The sequence below is a fragment of the Oreochromis aureus genome, linkage group 3 (genome assembly GCF_013358895.1).
Source record: "Oreochromis aureus strain Israel breed Guangdong linkage group 3, ZZ_aureus, whole genome shotgun sequence".
Lineage (NCBI taxonomy): Eukaryota > Metazoa > Chordata > Actinopteri > Cichliformes > Cichlidae > Oreochromis > Oreochromis aureus.
In genome coordinates, this window is record NC_052944.1 from 80,614,798 (window position 1) to 80,631,408 (window position 16,611).

The 16,611-nt window shown below is 40.0% G+C and overlaps 2 protein-coding genes across 5 annotated transcripts; both read left to right on the top strand.

The window, feature by feature from the left end:
- The first annotated feature begins 1,757 nt into the window (after positions 1-1,757).
- Positions 1,758-7,424, top strand: LOC116313777 (interferon-induced protein 44-like). 3 transcript variants are annotated; one of them, XM_031731594.2, is made up of 9 exons: positions 1,758-1,939; positions 3,068-3,172; positions 3,631-3,827; positions 4,265-4,316; positions 4,438-4,633; positions 4,843-4,989; positions 5,763-5,937; positions 6,539-6,639; positions 6,942-7,424. In XM_031731594.2, exons 2-9 carry the CDS (start codon positions 3,135-3,137, stop codon positions 7,140-7,142), a joined length of 1,107 nt encoding a protein of 368 aa, XP_031587454.2. In that variant the 5' UTR covers positions 1,758-1,939; positions 3,068-3,134; the 3' UTR covers positions 7,143-7,424. The 3 variants fall into 3 exon arrangements, with proteins under 3 accessions (XP_031587454.2, XP_031587436.2, XP_039464138.1); XM_031731576.2 differs by having other exon boundaries at positions 1,782-1,939; positions 4,837-4,989; XM_039608204.1 differs by lacking the exon at positions 1,758-1,939 and adding an exon at positions 1,970-2,214 and having other exon boundaries at positions 4,837-4,989.
- Positions 7,425-7,959: 535 nt separating this feature from the next.
- Positions 7,960-14,578, top strand: LOC116313929 (interferon-induced protein 44-like). 2 transcript variants are annotated; one of them, XM_031731776.2, is made up of 8 exons: positions 7,960-9,618; positions 10,684-11,200; positions 11,997-12,045; positions 12,356-12,551; positions 12,629-12,781; positions 12,881-13,052; positions 13,745-13,845; positions 13,956-14,578. In XM_031731776.2, the coding sequence occupies exons 1-8, from the start codon at positions 9,403-9,405 to the stop codon at positions 14,148-14,150; spliced, it is 1,599 nt and encodes a 532-aa protein (XP_031587636.2). In that variant the 5' UTR covers positions 7,960-9,402; the 3' UTR covers positions 14,151-14,578. The 2 variants fall into 2 exon arrangements, with proteins under 2 accessions (XP_031587636.2, XP_039464139.1); XM_039608205.1 differs by lacking the exon at positions 10,684-11,200 and having other exon boundaries at positions 9,425-9,618.
- Positions 14,579-16,611: the final 2,033 nt, after the last annotated feature.

A 16,611-nucleotide genomic window follows, 5' to 3' on the forward strand; every position in this document is an offset into this window, starting at 1 on the left:
CCACTGCACCTGTATGGCCGGAGTCGTGGAGACCTGCAGCCATGTCGCTGCTCTTCTGTTTAATCTAGAAGCAACAGTGTTGATCCGTGGCACAAGGCCTGTTACAGATGAACCTCCATACTGGGTTTTGCTGGGTTATGTGACCAAGATACAGTCAGAGGTTGGCCATAAGATAGACTTCTCCTCTTCAGCTGCCCAAAAAAAGGCTCTTGATCAAAACATAAACAGACCATCCGTAGTGAAAGGTAAAAGGAGCCGTCCTCAAAAAAGAAAAATCCCACCTGCTACTATGGTTGAGTTGTCACTGCTATAATGCCATAATGTTTTGTCTAGGGGTCTAGATTTATGCCTGAAGTGCACTGCCATGTAAATAATTTGCATTTACTGAATATGTACTGACTGAGTACCACTGTTCAAAAATGGAATAAAGAAACAAACTAATTTTTGCCTCTTTTTTATTATTAAAACCACTTTATAGAACATCACATCAGTTACAGTGTAGAATCCGTGTCATTTATAGTTTACAAAAGACAAAATGTTTACATAAAATCATGACAGTGTTTACATGATATCACACACTACTAACATTATTTACTGTATCTTTTGAAAAAAAAAAACCCCACTATTTATACAGCAAAAGACTTAAGAATATTTAACAGGAGCAAGTTTCATTTTCCCTGGTTTTACTACCACACTGTTCAACAAACGCAGCAAACCTTCACCATCTTATCCAGAAGGGTCACCTCTTCACCCTCACATGGAAGAAGTAATCTGATTGGCATGGTGGTATGTTTGAAGCAGGTCCCTTATGTAGCGCTGGAACCCAGTCACGATGTGTTTCATCCATTTCATAGGCTGGTTTGCTGCAATAATGCCAAATAATTAGCAACTCTATAAATAGAAGGTAGTTCTGCAAAATCACTCAGTAGGATGTTTGTTCTAATTTGCTATGACCTCAGAGGGCATCGAAAATAAAACTAATAGGCTATAAAGAGTGATATGAACATATTTAGAACTTACCGGAATGAAAATGTCTGGAGCACCAACAGATATTTGGAGATGGAAGAGAACTGGATATCAGCTCGTCTCACAGCTGCTATCCAGGCTAGACGCCTTCGTTTGTTAACATCGATACACGAGCTGCCTCATGTTGCTTCCAGGTTGGGAAAGAATGAAAAGATAAACCCTTTTCAAGCTTATTCTCTTGCCGGTCGTGCGATCGAACATTGCAGCCGACCGCACAGCAAATACGAACCATGGCTGTTGTGTGTGCCTTCGCTCCCTTTTCACTTGCTAGACCCCGAAAATGGCGGATCGGGCCAAAATCCTTTCCACGCCCACCCCTGTGACATCACGCTCCAAAGCCCTATGACAGCAAGAGAGTATGGAAGAGGATTAGGGCCACTGGAAAAAAAAAAGAAAGTGGGCACGTCTTTTTTTTCTTCTTTTCCAGAATTCTGAGAAAAAAGTCAGAAATCTGACTTTAATCTCAGAATTCTGCATATGTGTTTGAAAAAGAGGATTTGATTTTGCCAGTCCATTTGATTTTCCTGCCACCCTCTTGCCACCCTAAGAAAATTTCTCTAGATCCGCCCCTGAAAATGAAAGATGAGTGTCGTTACATTACCGTTCAGTTTGCAGGTTACAACAGAAAATTATTTATCATTCTCACATGGTATCGGACGGGATGGGACGTTTAGCCTGATAAAAGGATAATCATGTCTGAGTGTTAAAGTTTATATGACACAGACGTGATTATCCTTTGATCAGGCTAAACGTTCTCGTTCTCATCCGCTGTCCGTGCCCAGTGCGCGCTCCCGACGCACGGGAAACAAATTCTGCCGGGGCAATACCTTGGCACACCTGTCTGGAGTCTGCGTGCGTTTACAGCAAGGACCGCGATCCCTGTTCACATTCCTCTATCCGTCTGGAACAGGAGGTAAAAGCGGAAATGTTAAAGAGCTTAATGAATTTAATGTAAACTTTTGCCTGTAATATTAGTGAAATGTACGCATTATTCTAAAAGGAACCACTGCAAATGTGTTAAACATTGTGTGCTCATCCTTATGCTAGTCTGTCTGGAAACGAAACTTATGACATCGTTACGTCAACTCCATTTTTTTTCCTGTTCAGACCAAAGTAGCAACATACATTTAGATTTGGTTCTTTTAAGAAACAAACGTCTGAAGGGAATTAAGAACTGAAAATAATAATGTAAGTTGTTTTTAAATGTCTTGATGCATTCTCAATCATCCATGAAAGTAAATCTCCAAAAGCTGAATCTGTTGACTGAAGAAGTCACTTGGATGAGTGACGAAACGTTTCTCCCACAAAACGCTACGTCCAGATGAACAGATTCAACTTTTGGAGATTGTTTTTAAATGGTTTTTAAGATGCCATCGGGGTAGTTTTGACTGAATGAAGACGTCTATACGGTGGTGGAAGGTAACAAAAAATTCATTACTGTGGCTACTTAAGTAGAATTTTCAGGTATCCGTACTTTACTTGAGTAGTCTTTTTTCTGATAGATTTTTAATTTTACTCCCTACATTTTTAAACAAATATCTCGACTCTCTGCTCCTTCCATTTTCAAATAAGGCTCCTTAGTTTTGGTTTAAGGCGTGTCTGAAGGGAGTTATTATTTCTGTCACTGAGCCTTCAAACACCAAATAGTCTGACAGTGTGTTGTGAGCTAGAGGTCCAGGTGCTGTATTTCACAGGGAGAGAAAAGCTAAATTAGGTTACTTGTTTGTTAATGTTGGTTTGATACTTTTTATTATGATGATTTAGGAACAACAGCCTATTTTAGCCTTGGAAGATGTAACTAGGTTGCTAGGCAGATTTTGCCAGCTAGCTACTCCTTTTCTTACTTTTGTGTGTGATCCAGGAGGTTACGTTTTCGTTTGTTTGCTGTGTTTTTGCACATCTGCTTCTGCAGCTTTAACTTTATTAGCACCAATCCATCTCCACAACGCAACACACCCCTCCTACGAACGTGTTACACTCAGATTTGCATTACTGGTGTTTGTGTAACAGTTTAAGTTTCATTTTCTTTTCTACGCAAAAGGCAGTGGCTCTTTCATTTGCGGTCTGTCCTGAGCTGCAGCTGCTGCTAACATCTACTTACAGGAGTTATGTTCACGCCTGGTAAAGAAAAACTATCAGGTATCAGGTAAGTTCGCAACTTTTAGTATTACAAAGATAAAGATTGCAAATAACAGAAAGAAAAAAAAGACTTGCCAGTACAAACAAATGTTAGAAATTGAATGGCTGCAAAGTGATAAGGTGAAGTTAGACATCTCCAAAGGTTGACTCTGTTCATAGATAGAGCATGCATCAAGATGAAGTTAGAAAGTTTTAGTAGTTGGATTCTGTAAATCACTTCTAACTCTGAAGCAGGTTTCCTTCCAGGCTGCTGCAGGGACGGTGTTTTAGATTAACTTGTGACACACACCTGCACCTGGCTATATCACCACATTTTAATTTGTTTCTGCTTTTCAGACTCATGTTTTGAGGTTGCTGATATTGTGTTTTAAGTGTAACATGTCAAACTAAAAACCTTCAAGTTTCATGCTGTTCTAAATTTGTTAAGGGTCTTCCTCTAATGTGTACTTTTGTTTTTCTTATAAGCTTTGGTGGCTTTAGCTTTGAACCTCCAGCAAGTACAACTAAACCCTTAAGTTCTAATGGATTGACAACACTCACAGCAGCTCCAACTACTTCAGTCCAACCTGCTTTTGGCACAACAACTCTCACCAGAGATGATAACAGCAAAGTCACAAATAGTTCAGAGACAAGGGAACCAAAACCTCAGTTCACATTCTTGGGTGAGCCTCCTTTTACACAAAGTTCTTTTGTCAAAGACCCAAATAAGTATTAACATCTCAAGTCCTGTGTTTCACCAGGCTACTGCGAAGCTGTCTTTACACAAAGTGCAAATAGCTTTGGAGATTAAAGCCTTAGGCTTTAATAAAGTATTCTGATTGTGATTTTGATCATAAAGTTGGACATTATCTTCAGTTTTTTTTTTGTTACTAAGTCATTTTAATCAGTGGCTGGAAAAAGCTGTCAGAGTGGTATGTTTGATACTAGTCGAATTTTCAAAGACAGGAGGAAATCTTTTTCTTTTTTGGGGGGGGGGTTCTTGCTTGCCTGAAGTCACTGAATGCCACTGCTTTTAACCCAAGCCTCGATGAATGTTAGGACTTTATATGAATGCAAAAAATACTATTTTGTCAAACCTCAATTTTTACATTTTTCTCAGGAGGTCAACTGAAGTTGGAATCTCCATGGAGAAACATGGACTGGACAGAAGAGTGAGTACAGTTGTGCTGTTCAATGAGCTCCTGTTCAACTAGCAGAAACTAACAGATGTCAAGTAAGTGCATTTTTAAACTTTCAAACACAATGCGTCACTGAATGTATCACTGAACCTAGGCGAAGGACAAGCTTGATGGAGACAATCACCTCCTACAGACCGAGCTGCGGGGAGGTGCCTCAGGCCCGGGTTCTCCTCCTGGGCCCGGTCAGTTCTGGAAAGTCGAGCTTCATCAGTTCAGTCCAGTCTGTGTTTAATGGAAGAGTCACCAACCGGGCCATGGTGGGCTCCTTCTCATCCGGTTTTACCAAAAAGGTACACGAGAAGCATCTGCATGTATATTAACTAAGAGGAAAAATAAACACACAGATCCTCATCTGGCCTTTAAGACTAATAGTTTGATGAGATTATTTAAGCATTTCAAAAAGGGAAAGCATCCACAAGGCCTCTGTTCATCCATGTCAATGAAACTAAACTTTAGGTTTCTGTCCTATTAACTTCCTTTTTGTGTGTGCCAGCTGCAGTCCTTCAACATTCGGGGTAAGAAGGGTGAGGATCATACTGGGCTGGTGCTGTGTGATACCATGGGTATGAGTGAAGACGGGATGACCGGACTGACTCTTCATGACATCCTGTTAGTCGTTAAAGGCCATGTTCCTGAAGGACACAAGGTAAGCATGCCTTGCCCTGTTTGTTCTCGTTTCAGTGCCCCACCCTGCCTCACTCATTCTCAGTTTGTCACCCTGTCTCACTGGCCTCAGATGTTGAGCGAGGCCTAACTCAAACTGTGGTCTCAGGCCTAGTTCATCGCTCACCCCATCCATCTTTCATTCATCTACTATCAAACTTTATTTAACCGTGTTTGAGGTTGTGGTCCTTGTCAGTGAAGCTGCGGACTTTCTCTTTATAGCCTTAAGACATTAAAGTGAAGCATGAAATTTGTTCCCTATGAATCAGCTATATCTCCTTTATCCTGTCATGCTGAGAGTGGGAAAGAGCCAAGTTTCACCCTGGACATGTTATTAGTCCATCACAGAGCTAATGCTCACAGCTAATTTAGGCTTGGCTTTAGAAATGCATGCTAGGTTAAGTGGGAGAAAGCTGGAGCAACCAGAGGAAATGAGGAGCAGGAGCAACCTCAAACCACCCAGAAAGTCAACAGCAGCTCCAAACCCTTTTTAATGCCCGATATTTGTTCCCGTCATAGAAAACTAAAGAACCGTGGTGATCAGCTGACTGGTCATATAGTCCTGTGATGTAAAAAACAAAAAACAAATCAGTTTCCCAACTTCTCTGACTAGTAAAACAACTGGGATCACCATTACCCATAGCTGTACCTTATGGTTTGTGCCAACATGTATAAATGTTTACATGAAGGCACACAGCATAATTCTTTTTAATACTTTTTCTTTTTTAATAACTTAAAATACTTTCTCTCTTCCAGTTTAGCCCAGACCAGCCAGTCTCCGCCTCAGAAACTGTGGGCTATGTGAAGAGGCCGAGCCTTAAAGACAAAGTCCACTGTGTTGCCTTTGTGGTGGACGCCTCAAAAATCACAACTTACCCCAAAGGCCTGAGCACCACATTTAAACAGCTCAGAAAGCACATCAGTGACCTGGGTGAGCCGCAGACACACATTTACACAGAGCCTGACGTTAAAGGTTGTGTTGCTTGAGTTAGCTGACTTTTGCCTCAGTGCACCTGCTCTTTAATAACATTCCTAATACTCTTTTTTCTACATTGTTAGTGAATTTTTTCTTTGTATGAATTAGGCCCGATCGTCTAAAACTAAATGGGTTTCAGGTTTTACACAAACATATAATGACAGAAGAAATCATTTTCGATTGTGTGTATTTTTTTCTTCTTTTTTTGTGTGTGTTTTTTATATAGGGTCCAGTGTGACAGAGTATTAGGGCTACATTAAGAACAGATTGATATTGATCATTTTGAGAATGGAACCTGAATTTCAAGAAAAAAGTCGAAATGTGGAGATTACAGATGTTGTTTCGAGATAAAATGCCACGACGCTTTAAAACACCTTATGTAGATGAGTTAGTAAAAAAGTATAAGGACGATGGTGAACGCTGCATCAGGTCAGAAGGACAACAAAGAAAGCTGAGCAAATGTTTATCTCTAGAACAAAAGAACTGAGCGCCATTTTTAAAGGATTTGCAATGTCTTTGCAAGTCTTCATCACAACAGTGTGTTTCTGTTCTTTAGGTGTTCACCAGGTGGCGCTGCTCAGCCACGTGGACCAAGTTTGTTTGCAAACAGCCAAAGATGTCACTGGTGTTTATGAGAGCCGCACAATTCAGGATGTGGTAAGTTAAAACAAACCAAATACAGTTCAAGAAATGTTCGTATACTGTAACTGCTCCACAAACCAGAATAGGATAAACCCTGCAAACAGCAATGGAAATGTACAGCTTGAAAAGATTTGACTTTGTTTGATTTTCTGAATACAAACAACAAGAGTTTACAGTCAGCGTGACGTTAGAACAACTTTCCTCACAGACCACACTGAGATGATCATTTCCAGGAGATGCTGATTGTGTTTGGTGTTGTTCTTGATCAGCTGAAGAAACTAAATACTGGAGGTGTACATGTGTCTGTGTGTTTGCAGATGGGTAAAGCCGCCGCTCTGTTGGGCATGTCCACCTCCTACATCGTTCCAGTGAAAAACTACTCGTCAGAGCTGGACCTGGATGTGAACACAGATGTGCTGCTTCTCAGTGCTGTTGATCACATCCTGCAGTATGCTGACCTGTATTTCCAGGACAACGCACCACAGAACAAAGAGCTCAAGACAGTCCTGGAGCTCTGATTTCTGAGCATTTAGATTAGGAGCATCATTTAATTGCTCCTGTTTCAATTTGTTAGAGAAGAGAGTTTTCATTTGTAACAGAAACTTGTGTTTCTGTTGTTTTTGACATAAAAAAACAAAAGGTGTAAAGCACATCAACATGCTATACATAGGAACTTTAAACAGTCTTGTTTTGTTTCTAAGTGATAAAACTGACTCTACGCTTTACATTCTGTATGTGAGACTGATATATTTTTTAACCAGTCTTTGGGCTTCTTTATTAAAATGTTTTACATTCACCAATGTTTTGTAGTTTTTTCCCTTTCACAGGAAAAAAAATGAAACTTTTTCACCATTTTATTATTAAATTAAAAATAAAATGTGGTTCACACCCTCTCTAGAGACTAAAGGTTACACATGTGCTATCGCCCAGTGTACAGCCTTCTCTCTTCCATCAGAAAGGTTAAAGTGGAAGATTTGTCTTTGCATTTTGAACAGGCTTTGAAACTGGACTGATTTCTCTGTCATTAATGCTGTGCAGAGTTCCTTCATCGTTATTATGTCTGTGAAAGTTCTCAGTCATCCATGTCATCGTAGTCTATGGAGCTTGGAAAGAAAAGCATCTGGACTTCTTTAAGTTGCTTGAAAGCATGAAAGCACATGATAGGGTGGGGCTAGCTTTCACAATGAGCTCACCTGAAACCTTGGCTGATTGTTACCTACATCCGTTTTCACACCTTGGCTCATGTCATTAGGTAGAGGATCATCAAGGGGTCCTTTTGTCCCTCTCGGGGGGACACTCCTACAGGGCTTAAATCTGGGACTCTCCACCATTTGACCCTAGAACTGAAGAAGCTTCTTAGGTGAGAGGTGAAACGTCTTCAAGCAACTTAAAAAAGTCCAGACACTTTTCTTTCCAAGCTCCTTAGTTTATCCTTATTACTATTATTATGTGTGCTAGTTTATATTGTATATATCTTTTAATGAACCGTCTTTTTAATTTAATAGCTGAAGAACCAGTAAGATGTGTCATTCTTGAGAAGAAGCTGGAAAACTGCAGCATGTGATGATGCACGGATCAGTTTGTTTCTCATCTCACACTCTTAAAGTGATCCTTATTATTTTGGGAGAAGCAATTAAGATCAAATGTCTCTAACGTTCATTTCCTCCTGTTCATGTTATTATGAATATAAATGTTCAGAAGTGAACACGGTTTGCTTGGAGCACCGTGTAACAGGAGCTTACATGGAAGTGGACCCAAGTGCAGACATCAAACGGAAACCGCGATAAAGTTTAACAGGCTCACTAGGCTCACTCGGATCATGACGCACGGGTGCCAAGAAGATAAAAATTAACGAAAAAGTTCAGAGGAGGTGTGTCTTCCATGAGTTTAACTAACGACTTATGTTGTATTTGTCTTGAACTGAAAGGAAATGAAATAAAAACATCAAACACCGGGTTTTATTCTAGGAGCTTTTCTAGTTGGACACTTTCAGTTTCATTTCTTTCGAAAGTGGTGCCAAAGTTGGAATTTGTGTCCTCGCGCTCCGGGAGCGCGCATTGGGCAGGGAGCGCGGACCCAAACGTTTTCTTTTGTGAGAAAAGTCGTTACATTACCGTTCAGTTTGCAGGTTACAACAGAAAATTGTACATTTATCATTCTCACGTGTATGGAAGCCCTTTTCCGCCACTGAAAAAAAAACAAAACAAGTATCCATAACTCGAAATTTCGACTTATTTTCTTGAAATTTCGACTTATTAACTCCAAAGTTCGACTTATTAACTCGAAATTTTGAGAAACGGGCTTCCATACACGTGGTATCGACGGGATGGGACGTTTTGTCTGATAAGAGGATTATCCCCTCCATGTAAACTCGATTCATATAAACTTTAACACTCAATATACCACATCCTCAACAAGTAAACGGCTTCGCGTTCGTTTCCAGACGTCCTAGAAATACTATGCTCTGATTGTTGCACCAAAGTTGTTTCTGCTGGGTACAAAAATGCACCTTTCTAAGAGCACCAATGAAAACAATTGTGTGTTTTATTCTTCTAAAATACTTCTGTAGCTAAAACACAATAATAACTTTATTGTATATTTACTGTATATTTAAGATTATATTAGATTATAATTAGTTAATGCGATTGATCATAGTCTTTTTAAGTCTTTCTGCCCCAGTCTTGCACAGGGTCGGCCCACAGCCTTCCCCTATTTGGGCAGAACAGATTCTATCAGATCAGTTCACTTGTTGAGAACGTGCTGAGTGTTAAAGTTTTTATGACACACAGACGTGATTGTCCTCTTATCAGGCTAAACGTCCTCGTCTGCGCTCCGTGCCCAGTGCGCGCTCCCGACGCACGGGTAACAAACTCTGCCGGTGTTTGGCACAACACCTGGAATAACTACCTTGGCACACCTGTTTGTATTCCTCCATGCGTTTACAGCAAGGACCGCGATCCCTGCTCACATTCCCTCGTCCGCCTGGAACAGGAGGTAAAAGCAGAAATGTTAAAGAGCTTAATGAATTTAACTTAAAATTGTGCCTGTAAGATTTTTATTAACTAAAGTTTTCCTTTCGGGATAGTAACAATACTGATGAAGTTGCGTAGAGTAGGAGCAGAGTAGTAGCCGCTGCTAAAGTCACAAATTCAATTCTATTTATATAGTGAAATGTACGCATTATTCTAAAAGCAACCACTGCAAATGTGTTAAAGGATTCCTGATGTGAGTGGGAGAACAAAACGTGCTCATGCTTATGCCAGTCTGTCTAGGAATGAAACTTACGACATCGTTACGTTAACTCATTTTTTTCTGTTGAGACCAAAGTAGCAACATACATTTAGATTTGGTTCTTTCAAGAAACAAACATCTGAAGGCAATAAAGAAGGAAAATAATGATGTATGTTGTTTTTAAATGTAGCTACTTAAGTAGAATTTTACTTGAGGAGTTTTTTTCTGACAACATTTTAATTTTACTCCCTACATTTTTAAACAAATATCTGGACTCTCTGCTCCTTCCATTTTCAAATAAGGCTCCTTAGTTTTGGTTTAAGAGGAGTTATTATTTTCTGTCACTGAGCCTTCAAACACCAAATAGTCTCACCGTGTTTTGCTAGGTAAAGGTGCAGCTGCTGTATTTCACAGGGAATGAAAAGAAAGAGACAAACTGAGGTAGACTAACTGTGTTATTTAAAGGTTACATGAAAATTCTCTGCAGGTTAGTGCAAGGTGTACAGGTTAGTTTGCTATATATTTCTATATTTCTGTACTGTGATGGGTTTAAAGTTAACAACAGTGTGTTGGACCAGTGCATCCATCTAATTGATGGAAATCACCAAGGAGAGCTCATGAAACATCTGCTCACATCTGGTTGAATTCAGGTGTGTAAATCCACAGGGAACAGCAGGTCAGCTGATCACAGCCTGCACACTAAGAATATCTACTGGAGGTCTCAATAGAAATTATTGTAAATTGTGATTCTTTCCCTATGCTGAGCCATTAAAACTGATTTTGGGGTTCATATAGATTGTGTTTGTCTTTTTGTGATTGATTCCACAGATTCAGTCACTTTCTTTACTGTGCTCAAACAAGCAAGAGTCCAAAATGAACCCCAGACTAACACAAAGCCAGCAGAGAACAATCTGCGCTCAGCTGGGAAGAGTCAAACTTAAGCTGCTGTACAAGGCCAGCATCCACGGCTTCACTGGTGCGGCGTTTCACCAACGATGTGACAACCGCTCTCCCACTGTGTCTGTGGGCTACAACAACTCTGGTTTTGTGTTTGGAGGCTACACCAAACAACCTTTTAGTCAGTCTGGACAGTACATGAATGATGATCAGGCTTTTCTTTTCACATTTAATGCTGAAAACCTCATCAAATATCCAGTTGCTAGTACTGCACATGCAGTGAGAATGATGGCTCACAATGGGCCTTATTTTGGAGAAGCACTGGTTCTTCTCAATGGAAGCCAAGCAGTAGCACACACCAATCCAGGAAAGTATTACAACTTCCCTGCTGCAGAGATGCATGGCAATGATCTCAACCTAACTGAGTGTGAAGTCTACCAAGTGGAGGGTAAGTGTAACATAAGGCATCATGTAATCATTTAGCTGTTGCAGATAAGTGTTGATAAATTTGATATATCACAGTACAAATACTACAATATACCAACACCCAAGCATGATTACTAACACACCTGCTGAATAATGAAATCACTTAATTTAAAGATGTCTGAAAAAATGAAGTAAGCTAAAAGATCTCAAAAAGCAACACATCACGAAACAATAAAGAAACTTGAGAAACAAAGTCAGTGACATCTAAAGTTGGGGACTTGAGTGAACCACGGTGAGAGCCATTATCCACAATAAAATAAAATAAAATATATATATATATATATTTAAAATTGACAGCTTGATGAGCCACAAGACGTTTGGGAAACTATTTTGTCAACTCGCAATACAAAAAGTGAACTTTTTTGAAGATTTGAGTCCCGTTACACCTGACATAAAACTAACACAACATTTCATAATAAGAACATGAAACCAACAGTCAAACATGGTGGTGGCAGTGTGATGGTGTAGGAATGCTTTGCTCCTTCAAGACCGGTACTAGTTTTCATAATTGATGGAACCACAAGTTCAGCTCCCTACCAGAAATCCTGAAAGAGAATCCCAGTCATCAGCTCATGCCATGAAGCTCAAGTGTATTTAGGTTAGCAGGGAAAAAAAACAGCAAGTCCATGTCCAAATGACTCAAAGCAAAATGAAGACTTGGGATTGGCTCAGTATGTATCTGCAGATCTAGAGAGTTGAATTTAATGTCTTTATTAAATTCAATAACATTACTGTATCATTTCTCTTTTATCTTTAAGAAAGCACTGAACTTGAGAGGCCATGGAGGACTGTAACCTGGGAATCTAAGTAAGTCTGATGGAGCCAACAACTGCCTGATGCTTTGTGCACAATGTATTTTAAACAGTTTGATCGGGAAAAAAGCAATAATCTATTTTTGAACTGAATGCAGTTACTTTATCCACACTTAATGACAAACAAGCTATATTTGAATGTCATACTCTACAAAGTATTTAAGATGGCATCCCTGCAAAATACTATGCAATACTGTTTGCCATGTTACCATGTTTTGTTTTGGCTTTACACTAAACATTACTGTTACATTCAAAATTTCTTCACAATTAAAATGTTAGAATTATTTATGTCCTTGTTTGTACAGGAAGAGGACGGAGCTGACTGAGAGCATTAAAAGCTACAAACCCACAGTCAGCTCTGTGACCCAGCCTCGGGTTTTGCTCATTGGACCAGTTGGAGCTGGAAAGTCCAGCTTCTTTAACTCTGTCAACTCTGTATTCAGAGGCCACGTCACCAGCCAGGCCATATCTGGCTCCTCCTCCACCAGCCTCACCACACAGGTCTGCTGTCTGATGATTTCCACTTATTGTGACTGATTTCAGTGGTCTGTCACTCATTCTCATTGTACTGTAAACAGTTTCGCACCTACTCTGTGAAAGCTGGCCGTGAAGGGAAACCTCTGCCAATAATCTTGTGTGATACCATGGGACTGGAGGAGACCAAAGGGGCGGGGCTTGACATCGATGACCTCGGCAGCATCCTCAAAGGTCACCTGCCAGACTGTTATCAGGTGCTACATTATATCACGGGACACTGAATGTATGAAACACTGATTTGTCAGCAGTCGACTCAAACTGTGTCTCTGTTTCTCCTCAAATGTGTCATTTAGTTCAACCCTTCAGCTCCTCTGCATCCTGAGGCCCACGGCTATCGCACATCTCCTGGACTCAAGGATAAGATCCACTGTGTGGCCTATGTTATTGATGCTTCCAAGGTCTCCATCATGCCCACAGGGCTGGAGGAGAAGCTGGATGCTATCCGCAGAAAGGTCAACCTAATAGGTCAGTGCCTGAGGTTTTGTCATATCTTTGGGGGATTAGACAGTCTATGTGTAAAACAAATGAACTGAAAATCAGTTTTTATCTGTGCAAGTTAGTATATTATGTGTTGAAATTGGACATTTTTTTCCCTTTTTAACAAAAAAGATATGCCAAAAATATTTTTAAAAAAGCTATAGGTGGACCAGTTTAACAGCCATGCATGGACTGTAGACAGGCAGAAATGAGCTTAATAGAAAACAAACCTTTATTGAGACTGATTGCAAAAGTGCAAAGTAATCAAAAAGGAAAATAACACAGGAGGAAGGGTATGTCAGGAGAAAATAACTAACTAAATATAAGAGAAGAAGAGTGACTGGCACAATAAGATGGAAAGTACAGAATACAAAGATGCAGATTTCACACACACAGACAGGGAGACAAGACTGACTACATACAGGGGACTCTAGGGAGGATGCACAGATGAGACTAAGACAGACTGGACACGAAAGGAAACAAATTTAAACAGGGAACTTGTAGCTACAAGCATGATTAACTAAACTAGGAAAATTCACAACACGACAGAACTCTGCACAAGTGAGCCGGAACCATGACAGCAATTCATATCTTAAACAACTCAAAGAATTTGGATATTCCAATAACATCCAATAGAAATCATTATTTCAAAGTGATCTTCCTGCTCATTTTGTTTCCAGGTATTCCTCAGCTGGTCCTCCTCACTAAAGTAGATGAAGCCTGCCCACTGGTGAAAGAGGATGTGAGAAACGTTTATAAGAGTGGCTACATTAAAGATGTGGTAAGCATTTTTTACTTTTTTTAAACTGCTTTATTTTTTAATTTATTTTTTAGTAATAAATGTTTTATATGAGGGTAGTAATACTTTTTTCTCTGTGTTCTGTCATACAGATGCAGGAGGTCGGCTCTCGGCTCGGTGTGCCGTTGTCCTGTGTTGTTCCGGTGAAGAACTACAGCGAGGAGTTGGAGTTGGACATGAATTGTGACATCCTGTTGCTCAGCGCCGTCATCCAGATGCTTCGCTTTGTTGATAATTACTTTGATGAGCTCAGTGACCGAATGAGCAACATGCAAACCAAAGACTAGGAGAAGACTGAGGAGATGATGTAATATTCTGAGCAGCTTTCCTTTCAAATGATTCAATCATGTACCTGCAGGTGATCCTACTGAGTACTAGTTCCCTTTGTTAACTGGGGTACTTGAAGGGCAGAAATTAGAAGCTAAACTACAAATTTGAAAGCTTCTTATATTGTGGTTATTGGGAGATATAGTATCTGTACTTTGTCTGGGGATATCCAGTTTCTCCCTTCAAAAGTTTGTTGAACTGGTTCTTAATTTTAATTGAGCTCAGCAACAGACAATAATGACATTAAAGGTCATCAGTCTCAAGATAATAAATTATTTTGAACATTGTTATTACCTCTTTTTCTCTCTTTTTTTCTTTTTCTTTTTTCTTTTTTCTTTCTCAACAGGTGATCCAGGTGATTGATATATGTATTTTTTGTCTGCTTATTTTGTTGGTTTTTGTTTTTTGCTCTTTATCACCGTTCCTCTTCCCCACTGTTTTTCTTTCCCTCTTTCTTTCTCCCCTTTCTTTTCCCCAGTCAACTCTGTCCCGTATTTAGCAAGAGAAAATAAAATTAAAAAAATACTACTACTACTACTACTACTACTAATAATAATAATAATAATAATAAACTAAATTACTGTTAACAACCCCAACTCCTTCATGATGTTTTTGTTTAACATGAAATATTAATGGTCCAGCTCCTGCGCCCTGTGTAATTTTTTGCCTGCAAGGTGCACACACGCACACAAGAGAAACACTCAGTATAGTGTATTATTTTTGTGGCAAGTTGCATCTGGCTTTTGGAATTTAATTTCTGCATACAAAGTAAACAAAATGTAACTTTATTGTACTCAAAATGGTGCAAACACAACAACACACAACAACACTCAAACACAAACATTTGTGGCATCAATAAAAGATATGTATTGATAGCTTTTTCTCTTTGTAAGGTGACCTTGGGTATTAGAAAGGCATGCTCAAATAAAATGTATTATTATTATTATTATTATTTCCAGAGTTTAACAATCAACACCTGTGTTAAAATCTGAAATGCCCGTGGAGTTGATTTAAAATGTGCTCTGGCACATTTTTAGGAGTTGCTACTTAAAACAAGGAAAAAACAAATAGGAAAATAGGAAGCTGAAGCTTCAGTAACATGAGCAGAGATCATTAAGAGCCCGAAGGAAGACCACAAGAAGGGAGCAGAGGGTAGACTCTTAGGGCAAAGCTGACAGTATCAGACAGTTCAGTTAGTCAATAGCAAATATTAACTTAAATGACTTTAATTAGAGGGCAGAAGGCGCCTGCATTCAAACACACACAGAGAGGACACATAGGATTGGTCAGAGTCCAAAGGCTGATTTTCTTATTAGCACCTACACTGTAGCTTATCAGTAAATAATTTACTCAGATGGACCACGATGATGGGTGATGATTTCCAGGTTTATGGTTAAAACTATGACCTATGCATTCAGGCTAAATGAAACTAGGGGCATCTCCCATTTTGACCTCAGGACTTCCAGGCCACACTCGGCACAGATGTTTCTGTATACTATGCTGAACTTGTTTCTGTGCTGCCATTATTAATGCCTCTGTGCAGTCCAGCTTTGTCCAGCCACTGGTAGGACTTCTGGATGTCAGCCACCTCCTCTATCTGCCGGTGATACAAACCATGCAGGGGCCTCTCCTTCCATGATGGTTCCTCCTCTTGGTCCTCTTCTTTCTTGGGTTTCTGCTGCCTGAGGTAATAATAATACATTTTATTTGAAAGCGCCTTTCAAAACACTCAAGGCCGCTGTACACAGTAGAGTAAAAAGCAACATAAAAGCAAGGAGTTTACACAATCAAAAAACATAAACAAATTTAAAATAGCAGAGTGGAGAGGTTATGTGGGATAAGCTATTTTGAACAAGTGGGTTTTGAGTTGGGACTTAAAGAGAGAGAAGGTAGAGATATTTCTTAAATCAGGAGGTAGGGAATTCCAGAGTCGAGGAGCAGAGCAGCTGAAAGCCCTGCTCCCCATGGTGACAAGACGGGGGGAGGGGACGGAGAGTGAAAGGGAAGAAGAAGATCTGAGACAACGAGATGGGGCAGTGATGTTAACCAGATCAGAGAGATGGAGAGAGAGAGATGATGAATAGCTTTAAATGCGTACAAGAGTATTTTGAAATTGATACGATACTTGACCGGGAGCCAATGAAGCTGCTGCAGAACAGGAGTGATGTGGTGGATAGAAGGGGTCCTGGTGATGATACGGGCAGCAGAATTCTGGATGCGTTGAAGCTTATGGATTCAGGTATTCAGTAAGCAGGGGGTTGGTTGTGACCATCTTCCTTAAGTACTCACAGATTTTCTTTGTTTCATCCTCTGATGATGGTTCTGACACTCACTAGTCCCCGGTTTCCTTCCTTCCTTCCACTTAGCGTACAGTCTTAGGGTGCTGGACTTGGGGTGAAACCCTCCAGCTCCAGGAGCTTC

Bases quoted from the DNA above. Each gene is read 5' to 3' on its own strand.
- LOC116313777 (XM_031731576.2), top strand. From the start codon at position 3,135: ATGTTCACGCCTGGTAAAGAAAAACTATCAGGTATCAG. The intron at 3,173-3,630 runs GTAAGTTCGCAA...TTTTCTTATAAG, and splicing joins GAAAAACTATCAGGTATCAG to CTTTGGTGGCTTTAGCTTTG. The intron at 4,634-4,836 runs GTACACGAGAAG...TGTGTGTGCCAG, and splicing joins CATCCGGTTTTACCAAAAAG to CTGCAGTCCTTCAACATTCG.
- LOC116313929 (XM_031731776.2), top strand. From the start codon at position 9,403: ATGACACACAGACGTGATTGTCCTCTTATCAGGCTAAACGTCCTCGTC. The intron at 11,201-11,996 runs GTAAGTGTAACA...TTTATCTTTAAG, and splicing joins TGAAGTCTACCAAGTGGAGG to AAAGCACTGAACTTGAGAGG. The intron at 12,782-12,880 runs GTGCTACATTAT...TGTGTCATTTAG, and splicing joins ACCTGCCAGACTGTTATCAG to TTCAACCCTTCAGCTCCTCT.